At 42.3% G+C, this 13278-nt stretch overlaps 1 protein-coding gene across 1 annotated transcript in view; it reads left to right on the top strand.

The window, feature by feature from the left end:
• Positions 1-13278, top strand: part of Adgrv1 (adhesion G protein-coupled receptor V1) — a 535418-nt gene that overhangs the window by 167211 nt on the left and 354929 nt on the right. The window contains exons 61-68 of the mRNA XM_045133393.1: positions 622-760; positions 910-1095; positions 1539-1771; positions 4838-4986; positions 7112-7313; positions 7757-7976; positions 10182-10421; positions 12134-12283. Coding sequence (XP_044989328.1) covers positions 622-760; positions 910-1095; positions 1539-1771; positions 4838-4986; positions 7112-7313; positions 7757-7976; positions 10182-10421; positions 12134-12283 — 1519 coding nt within the window. The remainder of the gene's footprint in view (positions 1-621; positions 761-909; positions 1096-1538; positions 1772-4837; positions 4987-7111; positions 7314-7756; positions 7977-10181; positions 10422-12133; positions 12284-13278) is intronic.

Genomic DNA, 13278 nt, shown 5'->3' with positions numbered 1-13278 from the left:
CCACACTTGGGTGACAAGTGCTTTGATCCACCCAGCCACATCCTTAGCCCTTTCTTCACGTTTCAGTTGAGGAATAGTACAACAGCCATCAGCCAACTAGCGGGATTTGACTTAACCTTTGATGTCTTTGGTAGCTATGTAAAGTTAATGTTTGGTGGTTATTCAAAGGGATTCTGTGTTCCTTACCACTAGTCTATGTATGTTTGAAGCATTAGCTGTTCTTCGTAGAACATTCCTAGGTGATCATATGTTATATAATGCTTCAAACCTTCCAGTTTCAGTGTTCAGTTTGTCCATATTCTTGTCAAGGTGGATCTTTGCTAGCTCAGGAATCCGGGTGTTATTCGCTTGGAATTTTAAAAACTCGGAATGTAGCTCAGTGGTAGGAGTGCTTGCCTTGCAGAGAGTTTGACCCTTGGCACCAAGGAAAAAAAAAAAAAACAACCCAAACTATCTTGAAATTCTAAGACTTTTGTTTTGATTTATAACTGAGTGGTAAAGTTAATTAGAAGCAATCTGTTCCTGAAATAAGTGAAAAATTGGTTACTGTTGATAGGCATAGCAAATATTTGGGAAAAGTGTCATCCATTGAAAATATATTAATACGTGCTTGCATTGTAGTCTTGTTCGTGGCCCAGGAACCTGGGGGACGGTCACAGTGCTCTGGGGCCTGCTCCCGCCCTCCGCAGGGGAATTTGTTGAGACATCAGGAAAAGTGACCATGATGGACGGACAGTCTGCAGCTGTGGTAGTGATCCAGGTACGGGGGCGGTGGGGGGCTCCGCTCTGCGCAAGTTGGGGTCCGGGTGTAGATTACTATTGCAGAACCAGTGGCTGTATTTTATGGATAGAAGAGTTCTTGCACGTTTACACATCCCGCTCTCAGTTGCTCCTTTGTCTTCTCTCCAGGCTGTAAACGATGACGTCCCCGAGGAGAAGCGTTCCTATGAGTTCCGGCTCACTGCCGGCGGGGAGGGCGCCGTGCTCAGTGAGGCTGGCCGAGCCGCCAACGTAACCATGGTGGCCAGTGACGCCCCCTATGGCCGGTTTGGGTTTTCACAAGGGCAGCTTCGAGTGTCAGAGGCAGTGCAGAAGGTGTGTGAAATTCTTGCACTCTTGATATCACTTATTTCTGATACCACGAGAGATCTTGAAAACGTTTCTTTGTTGCCCCTAAAGTCTGTTTCATTTTAACATCATTATTACAGCATAATATTGCTGGAATTTTGTAAATTTATGTTTAACTGCACTACAACCTTGGTAAATAGAATCTTTAGAAATTAAACATCCAGGCTGGGTGTGGAGGAGCACACCTTTAATCCTAGTGCTTTCGGAGGCAGAGGTAGGAGGATCGCCATGAGTTCGAGGCCACCCTGAGACTATGTAGTGAATTCCAGGTCAGTCTGGGCTAGAGTGAGAGCCTACCTCAAAAAACAAAGACAACAACAACAACAAAACACAACAAAAAAGAAATTGATCACTGAAACCAACCAACCAAACAACAACAACAACAACAAAAAGCCCATCTTTTCTCCTAGGTTAACCTCACAGTGGTCCGCTCGGGCGGCTCTTTCGGACGCGTGAGCGTCTGGTATGAGACCAGGGACCGTACCGCGGATGCAGGCCTGGATTTTGTTCCCACAGCCGGGGAACTCCTCTTTGAAGCCAGAGAGGTGGCGAAAAGCCTGTATATTGAAATCATCGATGATGAGCATCCTGAAGGCCCCGAGGAATTTTCTCTAGCAATTACAAAGGTAGAGCTCCAGGGAAGGTAGGTGATGCAGTTCAAAAGTAAGGTGGTGGGGCAGGGAGGATTAGATAAGGACGTTCCAGGGAAATCCAGACAAGGGCCAGCTGTAATGTTTTTGATGATTACTCCCCGTGTCCCAAAACATGAAGAGAATTGTTGTGTGAGTTCATTTAGGGTAGCCAGGGAGTGGATCACGGCGTAGCCATCTCTCAATTCCCTGAGGAAATAATCCTAACTGTTAGGTCAACAGTCACTTGCTGTGGTCATATTTCTTCCCCTTTTATTTTAGACCCGTGAAAACTGGAGGGGGAGATATAGACATCTTCCCTTAGCATGTTGAGGGCTGCTTTGTTTTTACTGTGGATGAGTGAGATAGATGCTTGCCCAATACCAGTTTTTTATTTTTTTGAGGTAGGGTCTCATGCTGGTCCAGGCTGACCTGGAACTCGCTATATAGTCTCAGGGTGGCCTCGAACTCTCAACGATCCTCCTACCTCTTCCTCCCAAGTGCCCAATACCAGTTTTTAAAGTGGGAAAAATCCGAGTTGAAGACATTTGACTGAAAGGTATGCTGAAGAGCAAAATTAGCCATACCGAGTCTCTTTTCTTCCTTGATTTAGTGGGGAAGAATTGATTGGCAGGGTGGAAAACACCCTTGGCATACTGAATGGCTCTTGCTTGAGCTGGGCAGGGCTCCAGACGTCCCCCGGCACCTGTGCTCAGACCCGGCGGGGGAGACTCTCGGCCAGAAGAAGTTGGGCTTCAGAGAACCTTGAGCCTGTTCTTAGGCATGAGGAAATATATATATATTGTATTTTTTTTTTTTTTTTGTTTCAAGGTAGGGTCTCACTCTAGCTCAGGCTGACCTGGAATTCACTATGTAGTCTCAGGGTGGCTTCGAACTCATGGTGATCCTCCTACCTGTGCCTCCCAAGTGCTGGGATTAAAGGCGTGAGCCACCATGCCCGGCACGAGAATATTTTTGTACTAGTTGTCTCTCAATATCATATTCAGTTTTTTTTTTTTTTTTTGTCAAGCTGAAGTATCTTAGTACCAGCATGTACTATCCCAGCACATTGAATTGACAAGTACTACAGTCTTAAATTTCTCAAAAAATTATCTCTGTCTGGCAACGAGAGTGAAATTCTCCTCCTATTTAATGTATTACAATTAGGTTTGCTTGATATTTCCATTAAGGAGATACAGCTGGATAAAAGTAGCTCAGTAAGGGTGACGGCATGTTTGTGTTATTGAAGACTTTCCCCTTTCGCTGCTGCCGTTCAGAAAGAAGTTTCCATGTTGCTTCACTTCTGGAGAAAACAAGTGTTTGCTTCAGATGGTCAGGTTTCCTTTGATCTGAAGAAGAAAGTCCCATAAGCAATTGTCTTTCCCCTTTGGCTTCTCTGATGGAAGCCTTACTGCTCTGGTTTTCAATTGCCCACTGCATCACACTTCCCAGGATACTGGTAGCAGCTACTTTAAAAAATATTTTAGTTATTAATTTATTTGAGGGAGAGGGAGAGAGAGACAGGGAGGGAAGGCAGGCAGGCAGATAGAGAGAATGGACATGCCAGGGCCTCTAGCACTGCAAATGAAGTCCAAATGCATGTGCCACCTTGCACATCTGGCTTATGTGGGTCCTGGGGAGTCTAACGTGGGTCCGTAGGCTTCGTGGGCAAGCTCCTTAACCGCTAAGCCGGGTCTCCAGCCCCAGCAGTTACTTCACTTTAATCCTCACTTTGCCAGTTTTGCTTTGTAAACAATCTTATTTAGCAGGATGCAAGCACCAGGCAAATAGATTTTTTTGAGGGAGGGGGAGTGAACAAAGGATTGAAATGATTTTTTATTACTTTGCTTTAGGAATTGAGGTGCTATAAAGGCCTAAAAGCCAAAGTTTGTTTGAGGTGCAAATCAATCTAAAGTCTTTTGCCAAAATATTATATAATATTATATAAATATTATATAAATAAACTGCCCTCAGTATTGAATGGTGTTAATCATAATGAAATTTAAATATTCCCTTGAATTTTAAAAAAAATTTATTTGGAAATAACTTTCCATTTATTTATTACTATTTTTTATTTGCAAGGAGAGAGAGAGAGAGAGAGAGAGAGAGAGAGAGAGAGAGAGAATGGGCATGCCAGGGCCTCCATCCACTGCAAACAAACTGCAGACATGTGTGTCCCCTTGTGCATTTGGCTTACATGGGTCCTGGGGAATTGAACCTGGATCCTTTGGCTTTGCAGGCAAATGCCTTAACCACTAAGTCATCCCTCCAGCCCTATTCCCTAGCATTTTGATTGCTTAGCAGGATACTCACTATTTCCTGAAAGTCACCCTCTCAGCTTCTTGCTGTGGGACTCAAGTCCCACTGTCCCACTGCATTTGAGTCCCGGGATCCATCATTATTGTATTCTTTTCAGTGATTCCCCAGAAGCGGTTGTTCCTTACAGATTTCCTCATAGTCTTATTATTTTTAAATGTGCTGTGCTTAGTACTTTTGGATTAGTTTTGGTTCCATGTAGGAACCAATAATTGGTAGCAAAATAGAAATCTTTTTAAAATTTATTTGAGAGAGAAATAGAGACGAAGAATGGGGGAGAGAGAGAGAGAGAGAGAGAGAGAGAGAGAGAGAGAGAGAGAGAGAGAGAGGGAGAATGAGAGCAGCAGGGCCTCCTTTAACTGTGAATGAGCTCCAGATGCGTGGGCCACTCTGCATCTGGCTTTATGTGGGTCCTGGGGAACTGAAAAGGGGTGGCTAGGCTTTGTGGGCAAGTGTCTTAACTGCTGAGCCATTGCTTCAGCTAAGAAATCTATTTTTAAAATATCACTTCAGACAAAAGAAGTATCTTAGCATTTAGGATCTTTAAAAGCATTACAGAGCTGGGGACAACAGGACAAGTCAATTGCATATCATTTTTTCAGGTGTACATAAAGTCCTTGGTTCATTCCCCAGAATAGTAAAATAAGTAAAACATTCCAATACTTTCTAGAACTAAGTTACAGAAACTAAAAGGACTTCTCAATTCATGCTAAGCAAGTATGCATTTGTTTTATTTTTATTGTTGTTTCCTATGACTTTGCAAGAGGGTATGATTTTACCATCCAAAAACATGGACTTCAAATAGATCAACCTCCTGAAATAGGAAACATCTCCACTGTTCGAATCATAATAATGAAAAATGATAACGCCGAGGGCATTATTGAGTTTGACCCGGAGCACACTGCCTTCACAGGTAGGTACAGGTGGCTTATTCTCAGTATTCAACCGCTTTCTAAAGTGCAAAGTAGTTTGAATTCCTAAATGCATATTTTCTTGGTTTCACTGTAAAAATACCTGCATATTTCTATGATTTCCTATTTTGACTATATATTTTCAGATACCCTTAGGTAGTCTTGAACATTTGTGAATATGGCAAAACCATGTGGATATTCAATTTAGAAACAATGTTTAGCTTTGAGGCTTATAAAAAGGTGCCTGTTTGAAATAATTCCATGTAATTAGGAATTATTGGAGATTAGTGTTTTACTGTGCTACAACTACAGATGATATCTGGGTTCTTGACCTTATTTTCTGTAAGGAAACTGCCTGGTATTGCCAAGTCTTCTCTCCTGATAAAGCAAAATACAGAATGCATGGCTCTATTCTTTTCTCAGTAGAAAAGTTATGGCTGTTTTCCTAGGTAATGGTTTTATTCAAAGACAGAACATGAGCATAGCTTTTAAAATTCATACATATTGTATATGTAACTAATTTATTGGTTTCTTTGCCTATTTCAAAATTCTTTGGCTATATAGCCATATTAAAAGTTCATTAAAAGCGCCTTTGGAGTTTGTTTCTAAAAACTTCATGGGAAAGTCATGAAAGGTTACTATTTTGTGAGTATCAGTCTGTAGCCAATGAAAATCTGAGCATTGGGCGGGAGCGATGGCTTAGTGGTGAAGGCGCTTGCCTGTGAAGGCTAAGAACCCTTGTTTGGCTCTCCGGATGCCACGGAAGCCAGATACACAAGGTGATACAAGTGCACAGGTGCACAAGGTGGCGCACGCGTCTGGAGTTCAGTTGCAGTGGCTGGAGGCCCTGGCACACCAATTCTGTCCTCCCCTTCCTTCCCTTTCTCTTGCTCTTAAAATTTTTTTTTTAAAAAACCCTGAGCATTTTTTATGTCGAGAAATACATAGAATCTTTTTCCTTTCACTCATTTCTCATTGATTCACTGTTTTTGAAGATTATTGGCAATGCACATTTATAATTATAATGTAAACTTAATATTATCTAATCATAAGTATGTGATACCAATTATATTTTTTTCTGTGCGCAAATGTATGTGTGTGTACAGGTGCAACTGGATGCCAGAGGTCAGCCTTGAATATCATTCCTCAGATATGATCCTCTTGTTTTCTTTTTGATTCAGCTTCTCTCATTGGTCTGAAACTTGCCAGTTAGGCAAGAACGACTGGCCAGTGAGCCCTAGAGATCCACCTATCTCTGCTCCCCAGGGCCCAGATTATAAGTGAGCCCCAGCACACCAGCTTTTTAAAAATTTGGAGTTGAACTCAGCGTGGCATTCTTGCAAGAGCAGCACTTCACTAACTGCGCTCTCTCTCAAGCCCTTCAATGACAATAAGCAGGGGCCAGAATGCATACATTAAAAGTAAAATTTTTCAAAGGATATTTAAATTGAAGTCAAACAGTAAAGATGCATTTTCAAACTTAAAGTTAGATTTTATCCTACCTGAAAATGATAGTTTGCATATGTAGGCTTTAAGAATACTTACGCAAAATAAATTACATAAAGTTACCTTGCATATAACAATTATATTTCAACCAGATGTATGGATGCAATCCAGAATGCTTTCCTTTCCGTGTGATTTTTGTGTCTGTTCACCATTGTCTCAGTAATCCATCATCTGTATTTATGTAGCACACAGAGGAATGTCTAGTGGTTACATAGGTTGCTTAAATACTTTAACTTTCAACATCTGGTAAATCATATCCTTCCAGAGAGGTATGAAATTTTCATGAATCACATTTTATTTTATTATTTATTTATTTATTTATTTTGGTTTTCAAGGTAGGGTTTCACTCTAGCTCAGGCTGACCTGGAATTCACTATTTAGTCTCAGAGTGGCCTTGAACTCACGGTGATCCTCCTACCTCTGCCTCCCGAGTGCTGGGATTCAAGGTGTGCGCCACCACGCCCGGCATGAATCATATTTTAAGGTGATATGTGGCCTATGGAAAAACTGAGAGCTGACGCTGTTCCATTGCACTTCGTTGCCCACGTCAGTCTTGCTGAATCTTAATGAAAGTTGGTTGCTTGTCGTGGCGTCCCAGTCAATTCCACGTCCATGTTTCAGTGGAAGAGGCCGTTGGGCTGATCACGATTCCTGTGTTGAGGCTGCGTGGGACCTATGGCCTCGTGTCGGCTGACTTCGTCTCTCAGAGCTCCTCCGCTGTTCCCGGGCGTGTCGACTACATTCTCCACGGCAGTTCAGTCACTTTTCAGCCCGGGCAGAACTTAAGCTTCATAAATGTCTCCATCATTGATGACAGTGACAGGTTGGTCAAGGGGGAGACAGTGTGGGCCTATAGAAAGCACGGTGCTGTGGTCTAGCCTTCACTGCACCAGAGGGTTTGGGGAGTGTCGGAGGAGGACCGGGAACGGGGGCGCCGAAGAACACTGTGGGTGTAGATGTCTTTTCACCTCAAATAGAGGAAGTAATTTTTTTTTCTTCCAAACTTAACACATTCGAATCAGGATGTGGCAAACCTGTCAACATTAAGCGATTAAGGAGGGAGGGACAATCTGATAACTGTTCTGGGCTATGTGATTCTGATGTTGATCACGATCACGCCTGTAAGTAATAATCCTTCGTATCACTTGATGAGTGAATACTGTGCCATGACTCTGAATGATCAGTTTGGAAAATGACTAGCTATTTGGACTTCACAAGCATTTTAGTATGTTCACACTCACAGAATTGCTCCTTCTTGCTATGCAGTGAGTTTGAGGAGCCTGTTGAAATTCTACTCACTGGAGCTACTGGTGGAGCGATCCTTGGGCGCCACCTAGTGAGCAAAATCACAATTGCCAAAAGTGACTCCCCATTTGGCGTCATCAGGTTTCTCAATCAAAGCAAAATTTCTCTTCCTAATCCCAATTCCACAATGATTTTATACTTGATGCTGGAGCGGACTGGTGGACTCTTGGGAGAGATTCAGGTAAAACTATTCTTGTGATCTAAAAAATAATTCTGATATATTCTGTATGATGTTGGATTTTCTTATTCTCCAAATGTATTTATTTATTCATTGTTAAAAAATGTTATTTAAAAATCACTTTGTAAGTGTTAAGTGGCCTCTGAGCTTATAGAAGTCCATAAGAGCGTACTAGGTGTACTTTTATCCTTAGGGATCCCTAGAGAAAGTGAAAAGTCAAGTGAATGACTGTGGTCAGTGGAATCAGCTCTACAAGAATGTATTGAGTGACTGCTATCTGCCTGTGCGCTGAGAACATGTTTTTGAACAGACAACAGCTCTGTTCTCAAAGTGCTCATTTTTATCAGCAGATCTGAACATTAAACAAACCAGTCAAAAGACAGTTATATGAGGGCTGGAGGGATGGCTTAGCCGTTAAGGCGTTTGCCTGCAAAGCCAAAGGACCCAGGTTTGATTTCCCAGGACCCACGTTAGCCAGATGCATAAGGGGGTGCATGCATCTGGAGTTCGTTTGCAGTGGCTGGAGGCCCTGGCATGCCCATTCTCTATCTCTCTCTGTCAAATCAAACCCCAGCTGGCCTGCTGCCTACTTTGGAGTGGAGGGTCGAGGGTGGGGTGATTTGGACAGAAGGAATGATGGACCTTGCAGATGGGCAAGCCTCACCTGTTGGGGGTAAGGGAGGTACACAAAGTTGGTGGCTCGAAAGTGATAGGTCACAGCACAAGGATATCAGAGGGTCCAGTAGATGTCTGATGCTATAGAACTTTCCAAGCAGGTTACAGACTTTATAGCACACCACAGGAGAGACATAAAGAAGGGGATAATGTTACCATATTGTTACTTAAAGCAACTCCCCTATGGCTGTGTGGAAGATGGATTGCCGCCAGCAGAGTAGAAGAGGCAAGGATGGAGGAGGCTGCTACCCGCCATACAGACCCAGGTGGTGGAGACAGAGATGGAAAGCCATTGAGCATGCTTTGGAGGAAACGTCTGTTGCATTAAGCATGGAGGGAGAAGAAAAGAGAAATCAGGGATAAGTCTTAGAATTCTGTTTCAGACAGCTGAATAAATTGGAGTGTTGTTTTTTCTGCAGCATAGACCCTGGGGAGCGGATCACGAAGTCTGTGTTGTATGTGTTAATTTAGGATAGTGTTGGAAAGGCCAACAGTGGAGGGGCAAGTGGGCAGGGTATGTAGGACAGCGTATTTTGGGGGGACCCGGGCTGCAGTCACAGATCTGGGAAGTGCGGACATGTCAGAGGCACGGAGCCATGGGTCCGTAAGTGTGGATAGATGGACCTGTGAATGGTGCACACCTGCGCTTTGGGCTCCTGGCGTGTGCATGCCAGAAGAGGGAAGACTGAGAAGTTGAAGAGGAAGAAATGTGGGAAGGCGTGCGCTGTGTAAGTGCCGTGTTAGCCCAGGAAAAGAGGATGAGGTGCTGCAAGGTGTGAGCTGTGTGCGGGGCTTTCAAAAGAGGGAGCGTGGAGCAGAAAGAGGCGTGCAGTTCTCCTTCGTGGATGTAATCAAGACCACATGATGGAAATTATGGGAGCCCGAAACTGCACCCATTGTACGATGTTGATTACAAAAACTTCTGCTCATTTTAAGTAGTAATGTAAGTCTGCTCAGAACACAGGACATACTCAAGAATGTTTATGGCTTTGGGGACTCTTTATAATATGTTTTGATTGGCAGAATCTGTGCCTAGAGTAGGACAGTGTTATACTCATAAATGCTACAAATGTTGACATTTCTCTAATATATATGTATATTTATATATTTATTTAAATATGTATATATTTCTATATATTTTTATTTATTTTATTATGTATATACTTAAATATAATATATAAATAAATATTTAACATATATATTATAATGTTATAAATTATAAATAAATATATATAAGAAATATACATATTTAAATATACATATTTGCTGTCCTGTGATGATTTTGCATAACTGGTTGGTAGTAATTTTCATCTCTTGTTAGACTGTTTCACCCATGAAGACTGATTTTCTACAATATGTAGCTTGTATTTGTAAATGTTACTAATTTTTAACAAAAAATGAGGTGATGAATCAGGAATGAGGTGGACATATCCCAGAGTAGTTTCATATGCATGCATATTTTTTCCCTAAGATTTATAATAGTTCTTTGCTTAAAATTCATCATATCGACTAAAAAGTCACGACGCCCTACAGGTGGACTGGGAGGTACTGGGTCCCAGTTCTCAGCGAGCTGTACCCACACAGAATGGAGACTTCGCAGGCCCAGTGAGTGGGAGCTTGTATTTTGAAGAGGGAGAAGGCGGAGTGAGAACCATCGTTCTGACAATCTGTCCTCATGAAGAGTTTGAAGCGGAAGAGACTTTCATAATTCAAATTAAACTTGTGAAAGGAGAAGCTAAATTAGACTCCAGAGCTAAAGACATTACACTAATAGTAAGTCTTACTTGACTTTTCATCCAGAATTTCAAATTTAGTGGGTTTGTCAGAAAATACACTTACATTGCTTAAGATTATTACATATTTATGTTGAATTGAAAATTATAAAACAACATGAAGTTATACTTCCTATGGGTCAAACTTCCTTGTTAGTTAAGTTCATTATACTGCCTAATTATTGGTAATCTTTGTTTTAAAGTTTCAACAAAGTGATAAAATACTTAGACTCTGTAAGAAAATTCGCTGTTTAGGGAAGACTTGAGAAGTGATGTATGTTATATATCAAAAATTGAATGTTGTTGCCAATAAAGTTTATTAAAATTATTATCTTCTTAGAAGGCAGACTCTTTGAAGCACCAATGACACTTGCTCAGTCAACAAGGTGACGTGGCGGTATATTAAATTCAGTTCTTTGAGATAAGGAGTGGAGAGCGCTAAGACTAAAGCCTGAAACCAAGGTGGAAAATGCCCACCCAGCTTAAGTCTTTTAAGTTTGAAAATGCTCCTGTATGAGTCGGGATCCGTTAGGGTTTTCCTGAGAAAGAGACATAGAAGAGGCCACTCTCTCTTTCTCTCTCAAACATGCAGATGACGGAGGAGGAGAACAGCGAGGGCCACGGACTGATTTTTAAGGAACTAGGACATGTGATTATTGGGGACTTTCTGGCAAATCCAAATCGGTGCGCTAGACTTGCAGGCAGGAAACTTGGGAATAATTTATGTTTACAGTCTTGAGTTGGAATTTTGTGAGGCAGGGCGATAGGCTGGAATGTTAAACAGGACGCGACCCTTAAGTTACAGCCTTAAGGCAAAGTTCCATTGGAAGGAAACGCCTAGCTCGCCTAGCTCGTTCAGTTGGATGGGACTCACTCACATGACCCATCCGGTCATGGACGTTAACCATATCTACAAAATCCCTCCACAGCAGCATCTAGGCTGGTGTTTGAACAATCAACTGGGCATTCATTATATTATTGCCTCTTTGATGCATAAAATTAGCTATGGCAGGGGCTGGAGAATCCAGGTCAGTGGTATAGTGCTGGCCCTGCGTGCGTGAGGCCCTGGTTTTGATCCCCAACATGCAAAATACTAATAATACTAATAGTGACAACAAAAACCATCACATGACCTTTCTTTGCCTCTACCTACCTACACACACACACACACACACACACACACACACACACACACACATATTTATTATTATTATTTTGTTGTTGTTGTTGTTTGCTTTTCGAGGTAGGGTCTCACTCTAGTCCAGGCTGACCTGGAACTCACTGTGTTCTCAGGGTGGCCTCGAACTCACGGCGATCTTCCTACCTCTGTCTCCCAAGTGCTGGGATTAAAGGTGTGTGCCACCATGCCTGGCCCTACTGTATAATATAGCTAAAAGAAAGCAGTTAGCTGAAGTCAGTGGGATAGGTGTATAAAATATAAGGTGAATAAATTAAAATTCAGACATCAAGCTAGTATCCTTGTTGGATTGTGCAAGTTAGAATTCCCATTATCTTCAGAGATTAAGAACTGTTTTGTCTGAGACAGCAGTGAGTATATTAAGGAAGTTTTTAGAATAAAGTTGATTGTAGATAATACTCAAATATCTTTTCTGTGTGTCAGTTTCTCAGGTTATCTGTGCATTGATTTGTTGGATACTACAGTTTCTTCATGATTACTCTGTATACTATTTACATTCTGTTGACGTTTACTAGATAGAAAAGTTTGGTGATCCCAACGGAGTTGTCCGTTTTGCTCCTGAATCTTTATCTACGAAAACCTACTCAGAGCCGTCAGTGTCGCGTGGGCCTCAGGTCATCTCGTTCTTCGTCAGGAGACTTGGAGGCATCTCTGGAGAGATTACGGTATTGTTTTCATTTGATTTTTCTAAACGGAGAACCAGCTTACCCGACACGGGATTGTGAGGGACAGGATGCTTCACGTTTTGATTGAAGTGTTTGACCGCTTGAATTTTCCTGAGTTTTCAGAGAAACCAGGAGCCCTGTGGCTCATGTAGCCAGCCGCCACCGCCGAGGCTGTACGTGAGATTTGTCACAGTTGCCCACAGTGCCCTTCCCCGCACCTCAGCCCTGGCGCTGGTTCTCCCTTTGCCGTTGGCTGTAACCTGTCGCTGTCCCAACCTAAGCCGCATCTCAGTGCTCCCTGTGAATTGCGTAATGTCAAGACTTTACTTCCCACCGAGTTTTGTTCCTTTCTGCAAATGTACTTTTTTAAGGAATTGCTTTTGTGTACAAATTTGTGTATACAGATTGTTTAAGGATGCTTTGAGTTTTCATGATATTTGGCTAACAGGTAAACATCATTTGTTTATACAAATTGCCATTTGTTTCAAGTTTTGTGAAATTTGTCCATATATTTAGTCTCCTTTTCTTTTAAAAAAAGGTTTTTTTTGTTTATTGTTTTTTGTTTTTTCGAGGTAGGGTCTCACTCTGGCTCAGGCTGACCTGGGATTCACTATGTAGTCTCAGGGTGGCCTCGAACTCTCAGCGATCCTCCTACCTCTGCCTCCCGAGTGGTGGGATTAAAGGCATGCGCCACCACGCCAGGCTCCATAAAAATATTTTATTCATTTATTTGAGAGAGAGAGAGAGAGAGAGAGAAAGAGAGAGAAGCAGAGCAACAGGGAGCGCACCAGGGCCTCCAGCCACTGCAGACAAACTCCAGATGCGTGCTCCTCCTTGTGCATCTGGCTTGCATGGGTACTGGGGAATGGACCCTAGGCCCTAGGCTTTGCAGGCAAATGCCTTAACCACTAAACCATCTCTCCAGCCCCAATCTCCTTTTCTTAATTGAGGATTAACTATTATTTTCTCATTTGAAAGTTTATGGTTTGTGGGCT

The sequence above is a fragment of the Jaculus jaculus genome, chromosome 14, assembly GCF_020740685.1.
Source record: "Jaculus jaculus isolate mJacJac1 chromosome 14, mJacJac1.mat.Y.cur, whole genome shotgun sequence".
Classification (NCBI taxonomy): domain Eukaryota; kingdom Metazoa; phylum Chordata; class Mammalia; order Rodentia; family Dipodidae; genus Jaculus; species Jaculus jaculus.
This window is presented reverse-complemented; position numbering and strand designations above follow the sequence as displayed.